Here is an 18421-nt window from a genome sequence, read left to right as displayed (position 1 = left end):
TTGGAAGGTACTATGTTCACTTTCGTTTTCAGAGTTTATCCTTAAAACAAATTTGGTAATTTTCTGAATAACTCATCATCTATCTAATTATTCCATAAGAGTCCTTTACCTTCTTTCTACTACACCATTCTGTTGGAGTGTACCAGATGTAGTTAGTTGGGATTGAATCCCTACTTCTGATAAATGACTCCTAAATTTTCCCAAGAGGTACTTGCCACTACGATCTTACCGTAGTGTCTTGATATTTTTCCACATCAGCCTCGTACTCTTTGAACTAATCAAAGCACTTAGACTTGCGGCACATCAAGTAAATATATCCGTATCTCAAATAGTTATCTATAAAATAGATGAAATATTTGAAACAACCTCTTGCCTGGATGCTCATAGGATCACACAAATCAGAATGAACCAATTCCTATATATCTTTGGTTCTATACTCCTTAGACTTAAAAGCTCCTTGGTTATTTTCCTTCCAAGTAAGACTCGCAGGTTGGAAAGATTTCCACTACTAATGAACCCAAAAGTTCATCAGCTACCAATGAATCCTACTCAAGTATAACCTAGCTTTTAGATGTCAAAGATATAATTGGTTCATTTCCGAAGGTTACTTTCTCTTAAAATTAGAAGATGTGTTACTAATTTCCATTTGTTGCATCGTGGGAGTTATTGGATTATAAATTGTCAACCACCATACCAGAATAGATAACTTCCTTTTTTTTTTCTTGATAATAACTTTGTTATCAAAATAGACACAATATCTATAATAGTTTAGAAACTGAAGTCAGGTTCTTTCTAAACTTGGTACGTAAAGACAATTACTTAAAATCCATATTTTATTCTTATCAAAGGATAAACATCTCCCACTGCAATAGCTATCACTTTTACAGTAGTGCCCATGTGGACGGTGATTTACCTTTCATTTAGTTGTCGAGTTTCCTGGAACCCTGCAATGAATTGCAGACATGATTAATGGCATCTTGTATCTACACTCCAGGTTCTGGTAGATAACACCACTAGACATGTTTCAACTAATGAATTAAATACACCTAAATTGTTCTTAGTTCTAAGAAGATAGTCTACCTTAATGTCCAAGTCCTATTTCCAATCATTACAATTTGGGACTACTAAGTCTTTTTCTATAGTATGACTACTAGGGATTGACAAACATCCTAAGAATCACAAAAATATTTGGTCAAGATCAACTTCTTAAAATCTCCATAAATTTTGCGTATACAAAATTGAAGAGGAGATTTCATTAATTTTATTATCTCGTCAACTTTACTTTATGACGAATAAAATTAATAGTTGGTCTATCTTTAATCAAATATTTGGTCAAGACTCTAAATTTAAAATAATATTGATTCCTCTAACAATACTATTTAAATTTACCAACACCTCAAAACACCGTGAATTTTGCATGCCACGTTAGTGTGGACGTATACAAAATCAACATTTGTAAGAGGAAGGTTTTACCCATTAATTATCTTGTCAACGTAACTTTATGACAAATAAAATAGTTGGTTTCATTTGGTCACACAAATAATAGCAGTGACTCCGATGGGGAGGATACTATTAGATGTGTCTAAGTGTATACCATTACTTGACACTAAGTCCATTAATAAGATTATGCCCCTTCCGTTGGGGAAGATCACACGCTCTTATTAACTTCCTATAGTCATCCAAAAATGGAAGTCTGTTCTAGTGATCCACAAACAAGCTCATCCGTTATGGAGGAAGGCACTCAGAGCCAACGCGCAAGCTTGTTTGAATCACTTACAAACCAGTAATGGAGACCATGAGATTTACTTAAAAATCCCTCTCCCACTTAGTTATTTATGAATGAGGAATTTTAACTATGCTAGCCTACTAAACTTGTAAACTAACATACACACACAACACAATATAAAAGCAATAAATAGAAAATCTAATTTTCAACTATTATGGCTTTTATCTCTAGTTGTCCTCCGTGTGTTGTCATCCCAAGCTGCTGCCATATTTGGCCACCGCCACCGGGTCTAGCTGTCGCATCCATCTTGCTCCTAGTTCCGCTGCGCCTCTGGTCCTTAGAAGGTTCCACGCTTTGCAAGATTCGATCCGCGACATAAATAGAATTTTACATTTTTGATCCTATATTCCATAAAAGGAATGTACATGTATCTAGATCAAAAACAAAATCCTAATAAAACTAAATACAGCTCCTGCTGTATTTTATAATACAATCATGCCTATAAATGCCCTTGACATGTCCAAGGGTCCAATCACACATAATAACTAAAAGCCATAATAGTTGGATCCTGCATCCACAAAGTTAGCACATCCTACTATTAACCTGCCTAAATTATGTATGACATGTGCATAATTAAACTAATACCAAATACACAGAGGCAAAACCCTAGCTCTGATACCAATTGTTGGTTGCTACTCGGAAAACCTATAGGTTCCACTGTACAAAATTTTTGTACAAAGGTCTGAACCTTTTCCTAGCTACCATGTGTTCTTTTAAATTAAATTTTGGATCGCCTGCGGAACTTTACACGTTTGATCCAAAACTTAATCTATTTGTTCTTTTAGGTTTTGACTTGGATCTCCTGCGGAACTTAACACGTTTGACCCAAGTCTCCTTAAGTTATTAATTCCATTAAATATTAATTTCCATAAAAGGTTCCCAGTACTGACGTGGCGAGGCACATGACCTTCTTGGATATGGGAGCAACCACCACCGACTAGACAAAACCTTTAATAGAAAGCTAATATTTAATTTCCTAAAATAACTTTAGGTTAACCAAAGAGAACAATCAAATCACAAGGAAAAGAAAGAAACAAGAGAACACAACTTCGAAAAACCATATTCGAAACACTAGAACGTAAGCCTCTTGTATTTGGTATTATTTCCATAAATAACTAGCATGATGCGGAAATAGAAATTACTAGTTATACCTTGTAGAAAAACCTCTTGATCTTCTACCGTATTCCTCTTCTTATCCCGGACGTCGTGTGGGCGACGATCTTCCGAGATGAGAACCACCACGCACCTTCTTCTTCTCCAAGCAAGGTTCGGCCACAAGAAGAACCACCTCCAAGGAAGAAGAACTTGATCACCACCAATGCTCCAAAGGATCTTCAAGATGAGGCTTCCTCCTCTTCTTCTTCTCCTTCCTAGGTCCGGCCACCAACAAGAGCTCCAAGAGATGTATGGTTCGGCCACCAAAAGAGAAGAAAGAAGAAAGGCTAGGGCCGGCCACAAGAAGAAGAAAAGAGGGAGAGAAAAATAAAAATATTGTCTCTCTTCAAGGCACCTTAACCCCCTCTTTTATAATCCTTGGCCTTGACAATTAAGGAAACTTATTAAAAATAATATCAATAGCTTTCCTTAATATGAATTAATGAGGAATTAATAAAATAAAAACTCCCCATTAAATTCATATGGCCGGCCACAATTTAAAGAGAAGAAAATTTCCAATCAACAAAAATTTCCTTATTTGTTCTTGTAAATTTAATTTCTCTTCAAAATCCCTTCATGGTTGATAAAAAGGAAATTTCTATAATTTTAATTTTATCAACATGTGGATAATATTTAAAGAGAAAATAAAACATCTCTACAATCTACAAATAAGGAAAGAGATCTAATCTTTTTCTTTAATCTTTTGTAGATCTATTACAAGAGAGATATTTTAATTTTAATTCTCTTTAAATTATATCTTCCACATAATAATAAAAATTAAAATTAAATTTCTTTTTTAATTTATTTTGGCCGGCCCTACTAGCTTGGGTTCAAGCTAGGGCCACCCAATGATATACCTAGGCCGGCCCTAGCTTGTTCCTAAGCTAGCTTGGCCGGCCCCTATTGGGTAGGTTTAGAAGGTGGGTATAGGTGGGTATAGAACTCTATAAATAAGAGGCTACGATAGGGACCGAGAGGAGGAATTGGTTTTGGTCTCCCGATAAAATTAAGCATCCCGTGTTCGCCCCGAACACACAACTTAATTTTATCAATGATAATTCATTCCACTAGAGAACTATCATTGAACTACCGCACCAATCCCAAATTACATTTTTGGGCTCCTTCTTATTATGAGTGTGTTAGTCTCCCTGTGTTTAAGATATCGAATGTCCACTAATTAAGTGAGTTACTGACAACTCATTTAATTAATATCTAAGTCCAAGAGTAGTACCACTCAACCTTATCGTCATGTCGGACTAAGTCCACCTGCAGGGTTTAACATGACAATCCTTATGAGCTCCTCTTGGGGACATTATCAACCTAGTATCTCTAGGACACAGTTTCCTTCTATAATCAACAACACACACTATAAGTGATACCATTTCCTAACTTATCGGGTTTATTGATTCATCGAACTAAATCTCACCTATTGATAAATTAAAGAAATAAATATCAAATATATGTGCTTGTTATTATATCAGGATTAAGAGCACACACTTCCATAATAACCGAGGTCTTTGTTTCTTTATAAAATCAGTATAAAAGAAACGACCTCAAATGGTCCTACTCAATACACTCTAAGTGTACTAGTGTAATTATACAGTCAAGATAAACTGATACCTAATTACACTACGACCTTCTAATGGTTTGTTCCTTTCCATTTTGGTCGTGAGCTACTGTTTATAATTTATAAGGTACTGATAACATGATCCTCTGTGTGTGACACCACACACCATGTTATCTACAATATAAATTAATTGAACAACTACATTTATCACAAATGTAGACATTTGACCAATGTGATTCTTATCTCTAGATAAATGTTTATATCAAAAGCTAGGCTTTTAGTATACACTCTAACATTTGATGCCTCTGCATGTTTTTTTACTAAAATTTAGTTTAATATTTCAGGTATTTGGTGCTTTGCTATTGCCAAGATGTTCTCCATTCCTATAATAATGTCATACCACACTCATATTCCAAAGTAAGCAAGTTTCTTCAGAGAGTGTGATTGCGACTTGTCCATTCTGAATTCTGCTTAGTTTACTAGAATTAGTCACTGCAACAAGGACAGTACTAATTGTTTTTTCATCCATTACATAATTGGGCAATTTTCTTTTGGCAGTGAAGAAAAAATTGAGTATCTCAGCAATATAACTGGTAGATGTCATAAATCCTCTTTTAAAGAAAACAGAATGTTTGCATTTCTGTTGGAAAGTTCCTCTGAAATATTGGATGTTGCTTTATTACTTAAACTAGGTAGAATAAGCTCACATCTCATTAAACACTAATTGATTTTTAAAAGCACTTCATTATCTTGCGAGAGACTTATATCTTAATATGAGCAGGGATCCTCTGATTCACATTTAGCGGAATAGATCCTGATCCACTGTAATGATTATCCCTTCAATCACTATCCCTGACCCAAGAGAGGACCAACATAGTTGGACCAGAGGATCCTATCTGTCTTAATATATACTTTTTCACTCCCAAATGTGTCCTCCAAAAGTGCCTTAAATTGTTTAAGGAACTTCTGTTTCACATTGTTTTTTTTGACTAATTGTCCTTGCACTTCTGAAAATGACGGACATCGATAACCACCAGGTGTGGCAAGTCAATAGATCCAATTTAACAAATACCGATGTGAATCGTGAAACTTTGGTCGATACCTTTCTATCATGTTAGAAAAATCAAATCCAAATTATTCTTCTCAAAGAGAACGGTACATCAATTATCTTAATTTTTCAGTTTATTTACATGATATTACGAGCTTTAGCCGAAGGCCCACTCGGGGGCCATTTTAGTTTTATTTTTTATATGCAAGTGATCACTCCATTGATTCTAAATCCCCAAATCAAATTCCACAGTTAGCCCGGGGATTTTTTTTTTTTTTGGAGCCACTCATTGATTAATGGTATTTGCTATTATTTGTACATATTTAAACTGCACATTCTTGTTATTATCGTGCCGATACATCCTAGATACACTTGGACTTGGTTCGTGGAGTCCATGTGGATGGTAATAAGTAAATAAGTCTCTCTGTCTCCTTGAAAATATCCAAGTTTCGATTATCTCACATAAATCTCGTTTTTCACTCCTAAAGGGTTCCTTCATAGAGTTGCTGATCTTACTTTGGTACCTTCAGCTGCCATTATTAAAGATCTCGTAGCTAATAATATAACAGAAGGTTTGACTTTTCCATTAGATATCAAAACATTTTACTGAGGTCTGTACTTATTCTGAACTCTTTGCTATTTTTTTTTTCTTTTCTACAGCTATAAAAAAAATAAAATTATAGAAAAAGAAATAAAAGAGTTATGTGAGGAAAATCTATTTTATATGGAAGAAGAGAATCTTTATATGGATGAGTAGGAGAATAAAACAGAAACTCTCAACTTGTTTTATTCATTGAAAAATGTACATATTTATAGACTTATTAGATAAGCACTAGATTTTTTTTATTATTTATTCAATCTCTACTAACTCTTATCCTTATTAAGATTGTCACCTCATCAAATTCTATCCCTATCTTCTTATCACAAACTCTCATTCTCATCAAATTCTATCCCTATCTTCTTATCAAGAAATGCCACCTCATCTCATTTTTATCTCTATTAATAAAATAAAGTTTAATTTCCAACACCCCCTCTTAAACTTGATTTTGTGACTCCAAGTAAATATCGCATCTTGATGAAGTCTTCAAATTTGAGAGGCTTGGTATAAATATCAACAACTTGATCTTGAGACTTTATGTATTCCACTTGTGTCTCTTTTCTTGTAATGCACTCTCTAATATAGTGATAGCGCGTATCAATGTGCTTTCTTCTATCGTGGAAGACTTTATTATCAACTCGAATCTTGGTTGTATTATACCCTTCAGGAAATGGAGTTAACTCCCTTGTACCTTTTTTTTCGATCACTTTGACTTCTTCATCTATCACATTTTTCCACTTTTGCTCTTTATAGCTTCTTGAAAATCTATAGGTTCGCAATTGGCAAAGAGGCAATATAGAATAAGATTATCTTGATTTTCAGTTACCTCATAAATTTCCCGTAAGCTTCTAAAGCGTGGTACTCTTCCACTTGAATTTTCACTTGAAGTTGATGGAGATGAATTTCCTTGAGTACTGGATGTTGGTGTTATTACCAATAGAGTAGTAGGCTCCTCTCTTGTTTGCTCCACCATTGGTTGCTTCACATCTTCTTCTTTAAAGTATGGGACGAAGTTGTAATCTTCATTTTGAGATTCTTAATTTCATTCTTCTTCTTCATTAAATACGACATCCCGCCTGATTATTATCTTCCTAGTATCTAGATTGTAAAGCTTATACCCTTTTGAGTTAGTATCATAAACTTCTTACTTTTATCATCCAATTTGCTTCTTGCTTCATCAGTCACATGAACGTGGGCTATAATCCCAAAAACTCTTAGATGAGAAATCCCAGGTTTCCTTCCGCACCATGCTTCTTGTGGTGTCTTGCCCCACACACTCCTTGTTGGTGATCGGTTGAATAAGTATACTGTACATGCAACCGTTTTTGCCCAAAGTTCCTTTGGTAGCCTCTTGCTTTTGAGAATACTCCTTGCCATGTTAAGGATGGTTTGATTCTTTCGTTCTGCCACTCTATTTTGTTGAGGGGATCTTGGAACTGTCAACGGTCGTCATATTCCGTTGGCTTCACAAAATTCTTGAAACTCCTTTGAGGTAATTCTCCTCCTCGATCAGAACGCATAGCTTTGATCTTGAGACCGCTCTCATTTTCTACAGTAGATTTAAATTTCTTGAATATGCTGAAGACCTATGATTTTTTGCTTCAAGAAGTATACCCAAGTTTTCTGAGAAAAGTCATCTATAAAAAGAATGAAATAATTACTCTTACCAAGTGAACTTGGCTTTATCGGACTGCAAACATCCATATGTATAAGTTCAAGCGGCTTTTGGGCTCTTGAACTTGATTCCTTTGGAAAACATCTTTTGAATTGCTTCCCACATAAACATGCTTCACATAATTGATCAGGATGTTTGATGCAAGGTAGTCCTCTCACAATCTCTTTCTTTGAAAGCAATTCTAGTTCTCTAAAATTGAGATGCCCAAATCGAAGATGTCATAGCCAAGTGATATCTTTTATAACAAACTTTGAGACAGTTGACAACATCATTTTGAATATTAAGCAAGAACATTTTATTTCTTGACATAGACACCTTAGCAATCAAGCAACCAATACTATCTTTCAAGAGAAGCATATTATCTTTTAGATGAATACCATATCCTTTTTTCAAAAATTATCCTAAGCTCAAGATGTTGCTCTTTATATTTGACACAAAGAAAACATTTAAAATATATTCATGTTTTCCATTCTTCAAACGGATGAGTATGTTACCTTTGCCTTTCACCTCAATCTTTGATTCATCTCCGAAGGATACATTACCACTAATTGATTCACCAAGCTCTAGGAACATGTTTCTTTTTCCACACATATGATTGCTTGCACCAGTGTCGAGATACCAGATTGTATCTTTGCCTCTTTCATTATCTTTATATGCTAGCAGTAGAGTGTCATCTTCCTCTTTTCTTTGTTCCATATAGTTTGCTTTTTCATATACTTTATTCTTGGGCGATCTACATTCTTTAGTATAATGGCCAAACTTGTCACAATTGTAGCACTTAACTTGAGATTTATCATACCTCGAGTTTATGTGCCCTCTTCCACGTCCTCTTGTTAAATTTTCTCCTCTTTTATTGTTGTTGTTGCAAACACATCCTTGCTCATTAGGATGACCTTGGCCATATCCACGACCTCTTCCATGTTGACTTCTATTGTTACTAAAGCTTTCATCTTTCTTTATCTATTGAAGAGTCGTCTTCAGGAGTTGTTGTGTAATTTTTTCATTTATCTTCTTCTTTTCTTCATGAGCTTGTAATGAACCCAAGAGTTGCTCTATCGTTATGACCTGTAGATATGGTCTCTTCAATGATGGTTGTGATGCTATGAAATTTTGAATTCAATGATTGAAAAATTTTCTCAATGATAGTTACATCTTCTAGTTTCTCATCATTTCTTTTTAGTTGATTGGAAATGATAGAGACTCTAGAAAAATAATCTGATACCAACTCACCTCCATGCATACAAAGAACATCAAATTGACTTCTTAATGTTTGAAGTCATACCTTTTTTTACCTTTTCTTCTCCTTGATATGAGACTTGGAGCTTTTCCCATGCCTGCTTGGCTGAAGTAGCACTCGAGATCTTCTCAAAACCATCCTCATCCAAAGCTTGATAAATGAGGAAAATGTTGGTCCCTTTGGAGGCCGGCAAGAGGGGAGGGGTGAATTGCCCTACAAAATAAAACCAAAAACCCTTCTCGGATATTCAACTAACTTAAAAGAACTTGTAATTAAAAAGGCAGAGACTAATTAAAACAGAAAATAAACACAGAGGAATTACTTGGTTTGCAATCAGAGGATTGCTAATCCAAGGCAAAGAAAACGCACTAATTGATTCTCCTCTGGGCGGAGTAGCCTCTTACAGCGTTGAAAGCACAGAAAGAAATAACACAAATGAAAGCACTGGATTACAAGTAGTTGCATTTAATGTATGGATCAGTACTTTATTTATAGTACTGGTCCAGGCGCCTGAAAGTGGTTCCGGGCGCCCCCGGGGGGATAAACTTTATCCCCCAACGGTCAGATTGCGAAAATCGCGATTCTGGTCAAAATCATGCTCCGGGCGCCCCGGACAGCTCCGGGCGCCCGGAATGGTTCCGGGCGCCCCGGAGCAAAAAGTCAACTGCGGTTGACTTTTTGTCCGGGATCACTTCTCCGTTAAGTCCCAGTCTCGGTCCGGGTCTGTTCGCTCCGGCTCCGCTAGCTTGGGTGATCTCGGCCTTCCGGAATAGGGCTCACCCGAACCCATGTTCCGGCCTTCTCCTCGAGCAGCCTTCCTTCCCGGTTTCTCGTCCCTCGAGCGCCGCGCACGCTCTTCTCGTCCACCGGTGTACTCTTCCGCGGACACCTCGTCCCTCAGACGCACCGAGCCCGTCGACTCTCTCCCGTGCCGTCCTTCTCGCTAGCCGCGTCTTCAGCTCGACTTCCTGTGTTCCTAAGCTCCTGCACACTTAGACACAAGGGTTAAACAAACGCAGGACCTAACTTAGCTTGTTTGATCACATCAAAACACCTTGGGGTTCCAACAATCTCCCCCTTTTTGATGTGAGCAACCCAAGTTAAGTTAGGGTAACCATATGCAATAAAAACAATTTATATTAAAATAAGTCCAAATATTTGTCAATTGAAAAATTATAGTACCTCCCCCTAGACTTAACATACTTCTCCCCCTTTGATCACATAAAAATTGGGGTCATAAACAAGTCTAAGGTAAATTCAAACAAGAACTTTTAAGTGTACAATATTTAGTAAAGACACTCTTCAGAATTTTTCGTTTGAAAAAAATATTTTTCTAATTTTTTAAAAAAATTCTAATTGAATATTCATAAAAAATAATTCTAAGTCAATTTTTTTAAAAAAATGATAAGGCAATTTTTTTTTTTAAAATTAAGTTAACCTTTAAAAAAAATTCTAAGTCAATTTTCATGAAAAATTTCTAAGATAATAAAAAAATTTCTAAGTTAAGTTAGAAAGTTTTTCTAACACAAATTGAATAACTCTTTTAAAGCATTAAGTAATTTAAATTAATGCTTTTTCAGTTAGTCAATTAAACTTTTCATTTCGATAGTTGGCTTCAAGGTCGTGGCGAGGCACTAGGCCTTCTTGGTTATTGGAGCAACAACCACTTCCTTAGACAAAGCCTCATAAAGAAATTAGTTGTTTAATTTCCTTGCTGAAAATGCTAAGTCTGACTTTAATTTTAAGTTAAACAGGTTTTTGGAATCCAGTAAAGGTTCCTACCTACAGGATTAACCAAGTATTTCCTAGGTATATAGATTTTTGATATATTTCTAATTTGACTTTGATGAAATCTATAATACCAATTTAAATTTCTAAAAGTAGGAATATTTGAACTATTAGATTTTTTCAATCTTTCTATTTCTTCTTTTAGTTTTTCATTTTCAATTTTTAATTTTTCAAAATCCTCTATAAGACATGATTTTGCCAAAATTCTCTTTGTTTCTAAAATTTCATTTTCTAATTTGGCATTTTATTTTCTAATTTATACATGGATTTAGTCATAGCTTTGATACGAGAGTAAAGCATCAGGGGGTAAGAGGCATACCTCACTTACCATGTCGGACTTGAAGCCTGAATCTCCCCCTGCTTCACTGCTTTCATTCGAGGTCGCTCCCCCTTCATCGATGCTAGGTTCTGATATACTTTGTCTATCGTAGCTTGCCATTAGTGCTATTCCGGCATATTCTTGAGCTTCTGATTCGGATGAAGAAGTGTCGTCCCAAGTTGCTTTTAGGTTGTGTTTCTTGGGAGACTTCCTTTTGGCCTTTTTGAGTTCTGGGCAGTCTTCTCTTAGGTGTCCCTCCTTCTGACACTGGTAGCACCGCACCTTTCTTCCACCTTTTTGATTCCTTTTATTCTGCATTTTAAATTTATTAGATCTAAAAAACTTTTTAAAATTTCTTACCATGTATGCTTCTTGATCGTCTTCGGAGTCTGACTCGAGTTCATCCTTCTGGGTTGCGTTCAGCGCCATAGTCTGGGTTGTATCCTTTGTCGTTCCTGCATACCTGGTTTCATGCAATTCAAGAGTAGAAAACAACTCTTCTAAAGTGCTTACCTCCAGGTCTTTTGAGATGTAGTAGGCGTCGACGAGTGATGCCCATTCCGGAGTTCTTGGAAACGCGTTGAGCGCGTAGCGTATAGTGTCCCGGTTTGTTACCGTTTCATCGAGGTTCTCGAGACCAGTAACTAGTTCTTTTACCTTTGCGTGTAAACCAGCTACTTTCTCACCTTTCTCCAGACGGATGTTCATCAGTTTGTTGCGGAGGATGTCCCTTCTAGCGAGCTTTGCTTCGGACGTGCCTTCGTGGAGTTCCAAGAACTTCTCCCAAAGTTCTTTAGCAGATGAATAGTTTCCGATGCGGTTGACCTCTTGAGGTGGTAACACGCTCAGCAGGTGATGTTCCGCACGACTGTTTGCTACTGACTCATTCTGCTCCTTTTTTGTCCAATCGCTCTCTTCTTTTTCTTTTCCATCTTTATCTATTGGAGCTGCAAAACCATATTTCATGATAAACCGAATTTCAAAATCTGTTTTTAGGAATACCTCCATACGACGCTTCCAGTCTGCGAAGTTTCCCTCGAATTTTGGTGGAACAATGCTTGGTCCGACCATCTTTGTTGCTTCGATCGGCGGTTAGTCCTCCTGAAGCGCACTCGGCTCTGATACCACTTGTTGGTCCCTTTGGAGGCCGGCAAGAGGGGAGGGGTGAATTGCCCTACAAAATAAAACCAAAAACCCTTCTCGGATATTCAACTAACTTAAAAGAACTTGTAATTAAAAAGGCAGAGACTAATTAAAACAGAAAATAAACACAGAGGAATTACTTGGTTTGCAATCAGAGGATTGCTAATACAAGGCAAAGAAAGCGCACTAATTGATTCTCCTCTGGGCGGAGTAGCCTCTTACAGCGTTGAAAGCACAGAAAGAAATAACACAAATGAAAGCACTGGATTACAAGTAGTTACATTTAATGTATGGATCAGTACTTTATTTATAGTACTGGTCCGGGCGCCTGAAAGTGGTTCCGGGCGCCCTCGGGGGGATAAACTTTATCCCCCAACGGTCAGATTGCGAAAATCGCGATTCTGGTCAAAATCATGCTCCGGGCGCCCCGGAGCAAAAAGTCAACTGCGGTTGACTTTTTGTCCGGGATCACTTCTCCGTTAAGTCCCAGTCTCGGTCCGGGTCTGTTCGCTCCGGCTCCGCTAGCTTGGGTGATCTCGGCCTTCTGGAATAGGGCTCACCCGAACCCATGTTCCGGCCTTCTCCTCGAGAAGCCTTCCTTCCCGGTTTCTCGTCCCTCGAGCGCCGCGCACGCTCTTCTCGTCCACCGGTGTACTCTTCCGCGGACACCTCGTCCCTCAGACGCACCGAGACCGTCGACTCTCTCCCGTGCCGTCCTTCTCGCTAGCCGCGTCTTCCGCTCGACTTCCTGTGTTCCTAAGCTCCTGCACACTTAGACATAAGGGTTAAACAAACGCAGGACCTAACTTAGCTTGTTTGATCACATCAAAACACCTTGGGGTTCCAACAGAAAAGAGCTTTCTTGTCTCTCTTTCTTAAATCTCTTAGACTATCTTTTTTAGTTGGAGATAACGTCGAGTCATCACGCGGCTCAACGTAGCCTTTTTCTATAATCTCCCAACCATCATGAGCTCTAAGAACCGCCTTCATCTTGATACTTGAGTTATCATAATTACTCACCTTGAGTATTGAAACTTGGAAGGGAACCATACCTCCATTAGACATGACTCTGATACCACTTTGTTGGAAAAAAGAAATTATGGGAGAAGAAATAAAAGAGTTATGAGAGGAAAATCTACTTTATATGGAGGAGGAGAATCTTTACATGAAAGAGGAGGAGAATAAAATAAAAACTCTTAACTTGCTTCATTCATTGAAAAAAGTACACATTTATAGGCTTATTAGATAAGCGTTAGATTTTTTTTTTTTAAAATCTATTCTATCTCTACGAACTCTTATTCTCATCATCAAGATTACCACCTCATTAAATTCTATCACTATTTTCTTATACAAACTCTCATTCTAATCAAATTCTATCCTTATCTTATCAAAAAATACCATCTCATCTCATTTTTATATCTATTAATAAAATAAAGTTTAATATCCAACGAGTACACGTTTGGAATAAGGATATTGAATGCAAAAAAACTTCCATCCTCGTTGTTACAGGGATCAAATACGCGCAAGGCTCAGGTATCTATTACCTGAAGCACATAGTATTTATGTACATGGAACATGAAAAGTGCCGTATGTTCTAACTAATTCTTTTCATTGATTAGTAACTGTCAATTAGAAAAGCCATTGTTGATCCATGTTTGGACGTATAGGAAGGGAAAAGAATTTGACTTTTCTCTCTAGACAGTGTTAAATGGTCAAAATCTGACCAGCCAGAATATATACATGCATGTACATATATGGATATTTTAGTAATATCATATATATATATATATATTAATTACATACATATATATGTATGCATTATAATTAAAAGATAGAAATTTTTACTGATCAAATTCTGACCAACTAAATTTATTGTTTCTCAAAAGGTAAAACTCAATTTCTTTTATATTTAAGCTATTTCTTATCGTATTTTTTATTCAGAAAGTAAGTGAAGATTACAATAGCATATTCATTTCCAATGGAGCTAAGGGGGCGTATAGTTCTTTCCTAGGACTAGGAATCGAAATGGGAATCATTGTATTGTGGAATGAGAATGAGTATGAGCATAAATATCATTCTTAAAAGCAATGTTTGGTTAGTTGCATATTTTTTTATATCGGAATAAATCAAAATTTTCCTTTTTACCCTTAAAGGAAAATAAAAAAAAAAAATTAGATGTGAGAGAAAGATGAATGTGAGAGAAAAATATGATGAAAGAGAATGATGAGGGAGAAAGTCTGATGAGAGAGAAAGTGTGATGAGAGAAAAAGTGTGATGAGAAAGAATGAAGAGAGAGAAAGTGTGATGAGAGAAAATGAGAAAAGAGAGTGTGATAGGAGGGATCATGATGAGAGAAAATGAGAGAGAAAATATGATGTGAGAGAAAGTATGATGGGAGAGGATGAAGAGAGAGAAAATATAATGAGAAAAATGAGGGGAGAGAGTGTGATGAGAGAGATTGAGGAGAGAGAAAGTATGATGAGAGAGAAAGTGTGTTGAGGAAAAAAAGTGGGAGTGTGACAAGAGAGATTGAGGAGAGAAAAATTGTGATAAGAGCGAAAGTGTGATAAGAAAAAAAGAAAAAAGATAGTGTGATGGGAGAGATTGAGGAGAGAGAAAGTATGATAAGAAAGAAAAAGAAGAAATAGAGTGCGATGGAAGAGATTGAGGAGAGAGAAAGTATGATGAGAGAGAAAGTGTAATGAGAAAAAAAGAGGAAAGAGAGTGTGATAGGAGAGATTAAGAAGAGAGAAAGTGTGTGATAAAATGATGAGAGAGAAAATATGATGAGAGAGAACAAGGAGAGAGAAGTGATATTAAAGAAAAAATAAATAAATATATTTTGATATTTGGTATTAAGGGAGAAAATTTTAGTTTTATGTCAAGGGTATTTTTGGAATAAGAAAATATTTTGATTGATGAAAATAGGGTAATGACTCATTGAAGAGGAGGTACATGAGAATGAGTTATTACCCAATTTCAAGGATTCATTCCCTTATTTGCATTCCTATTCCTATAATCCAAACATTAAAATGACAATCAATAGTTTTCATTCTCATTCCTCACTTCTATTCCCCTAAACAAAACGCCCCCTAAAAATTTCCTTACTTTTTCTACATCCTTAACCCTAACTCATCGCCTCTTATCGTCGGCCCTCGCCGCCTGCTGCCGATTGAAGCCGTCGACTCATTTCTCTCGTCCCCATCGTCGCCCGTCGCTCTGCCAGCGAATGCTATAATAAGGTTATTAGGGAAAATCTCAAAAGAGAAAAAATATCCTCTACACTGGGACCCAAAGCAGCTATCTCCCTCCCACGACAAATCACCGCTCATCCACTCCATGGCCACGCTTGTGATGCCCGTCGCTTCTCCATCCTCCTCCTTCGACGCATCCTTTCCTTCCCTTCCTCGCAATCGCATGACCTCAACCACAACTTCTCCATGTCGTCTTCCTTCCGCATCCATTTCCCCCCTCCTTTCCGACCTCTCTTCTCCCTCAACTCCTTCTCTTCCTCTTCCTCTTCCTCTATCGCCATTAGCCATCGGAGCAGCGGAGGCGACGTCAACCGCCTAATCCAGTCGCTATGCGCCAAGGGGAACCTCGCCCAAGCCATGGAGCTCCTCCCCCACGAGCCCCGCCCCGCCCAGCGCACCTACGAATCCCTCATCCTCGCCTGCGCCCACCACAACGCCGCGTGCCACGCCGCCGTTGTCCACCGCCACCTCCTCCAGCACGGCTTCGACCAGGACTCCTTCCTCGCCACCAAGCTCATCGACATGTATGGCCAACTCGACCTTCTCTACGCCGCTCGCCAGGTGTTCGATGAAACGCCCGACAAGACCATCTTCGTCTGGAACGCTCTCCTCAAGGCCCTCGCTCTTGCCGATGAGGGAGAGGACGCCCTCGCCCTGTTCAGCGACATGACCCGTCTAGGCGTGCCGGTGGACAGCTTCACCTTCTCCCACTCGCTCAAGGCTTGTATCGCCGCCTCGTCCAGCTCCGAGCTCGCCCCCATAAGACTAAGTCAAGTGCACGCCCGCGCCATCAGACTCGGCTTCGAGTCCCATGTTCATGTCGCCACGACTCTCATCGATTGCTATGCCAAACTTGGGTCTGTTGTGCACGCCGAGCGTGTGTTTGATGAAATGCCAGATAGAAATGTGGTCTCCTGGAGTGCTATGATCGCTTGCTATGCGAAGAATGAACGACCGTTTGATGCACTGAACCTCTTCAATGACATGATGTCAACCGACCCTGAAGCCGTTCCGAATGCTGTTACCATGGTCAGTGTTCTTCAAGCTTGTGCTGGTGTATCTGCATTGGTTCAAGGAAAGGTTTTGCATGCTTATATACTTAGAAATTCACTTGACCCAACTCTATCCGTAGTCAATGCTCTAATTGTGATGTATGCAAAATGCGGAAGTTTGGAGAGGAGCAGAAGAATCTTCCACAAGATGACGAATCGGAAAGATGTGGTGACATGGAATTCCATGATTTCAGCTTATGGCATTCATGGATTCGGTGAGAAAGCTATTCAAGTGTTTCATAAGATGATCAATGCTGGAGTAAGGCCGAGCATTATTACATTTGTGACGGTGTTGGGTGCTTGCAGCCATGCAAGACTCATCGACGAGGGTAAGAGACTGTTTGAGTCAATGTCCCGTGAACATGGCATGTCACCCCGCTCCGAACACTTTGCTTGCATTGTTGATCTACTCGGCCGTGCAGGCCAACTTGATGAAGCTGTGAAGATCATAGAAGGAATGCGGATTGAGCCAGGCCCTACTGTCTGGGGCTCTCTCCTGGGAGCATGCCGGATTCACTGTAATGTTGAGCTTGCGGAGAGAGCATGTGCTCGTCTCTTCAAACTCGAGCCATTGAACGCAGGGAATTATGTGCTATTAGCAGATATATATGCAGAAGCTAAGATGTGGGATGAGGTAGACAGAGTAAAAAAGTTGTTGGAAGCCAAGAGGCTACAGAAAGTGTCTGGTTGCAGCTGGATTGAGGTCAAGAAGAAGATATACTCATTTGTATCTGTTGACGAAATGAATCCGCAAATAGAACAGCTTCTTGCTTTGCTTGGTCAGTTAGTGACAGAGATGAAGAACACAGGTTATGTTCCTAATACCAGAATCGTTCTCTATGATTTGGAACAACATGAAAAAGAGAGGGTCTTATTGGGACACAGTGAGAAATTGGCTGTTGCATTTGGGCTCATAAATAGCAGCAACGGTGAGGTTCTAAGAATCACAAAAAATCTTAGATTGTGTGAGGACTGCCACAGCGTCACCAAGTTCATTTCAAAATTCACAAGGAGAGAAATTATAGTTCGAGATGTGAATAGGTTCCATCATTTCAAAGATGGGGTGTGCTCATGTTCAGATTATTGGTGATTTAACCCGCAAGATTCTGCTTGCAAATTATTACGATATCTGACAATTAAGTTTTACATGAAATCAATCTTGCAACTATCTGCCGTCGATTCTTATTTGCACTCTTTTTCCTGAGATGGTATGGTCATTCAAATTGCTCCTTAAAAAAAAAACATACTAGGGTCTTACATGAAATTAACCTGCAAGATTATTACCTTCGTCCAGCGCTTGGACTCCTCATTAAGGTTGTCAAACATTTGTTGAAGTTGTTCATCCCCTATTTTGCACATTGTGGCATGCCATAAATGTCGCCTAAAACCTTGGTAACAGCACTAGACTTATTTTCCACAACATCAAAGAGTGTAATAACTTTCAATATGCTTGATGCTTCATATTACATGTATATATCATACGAGTACCATTACATCTTCAACAATTTATCAAACAATGCATTTAAATTTTTAAATTTACTAAAAGACATACGTTACTTTATAATTTATCAAAGAGCGCACATTTTCAAGTGTCATTCTTGTTTTATCCTTCTGATAAAGACTTTTTCTATTGTTTTTTTTCCATTATTTTTTTCTCTATTCACTTTTTAATTAGTATGCAGAATATATGAATAACATTACATAAGATTTAGTTAATTTTTAATAACATTTTAATACATTTGAAGAAGTCAAAATCAACAATGGATAACATATTTGAACTCGTAATCTCAGAAATTCAC

The 18421-nt window shown here is 37.9% G+C and overlaps 1 protein-coding gene across 1 annotated transcript; it reads left to right on the top strand.

The window, feature by feature from the left end:
• Positions 1 to 15459: 15459 nt before the first annotated feature.
• Positions 15460 to 17792, top strand: LOC121982873 (pentatricopeptide repeat-containing protein At3g46790, chloroplastic-like). Its single transcript, XM_042535903.1, has one exon. The coding sequence runs from the start codon at positions 15757 to 15759 to the stop codon at positions 17710 to 17712; it is 1956 nt and encodes a 651-aa protein (XP_042391837.1). The 5' UTR covers positions 15460 to 15756; the 3' UTR covers positions 17713 to 17792.
• The last annotated feature ends 629 nt before the right edge of the window (positions 17793 to 18421 follow it).

This window comes from Zingiber officinale, chromosome 1B (genome assembly GCF_018446385.1).
Source record: "Zingiber officinale cultivar Zhangliang chromosome 1B, Zo_v1.1, whole genome shotgun sequence".
Lineage (NCBI taxonomy): Eukaryota > Viridiplantae > Streptophyta > Magnoliopsida > Zingiberales > Zingiberaceae > Zingiber > Zingiber officinale.
This window is presented reverse-complemented; position numbering and strand designations above follow the sequence as displayed.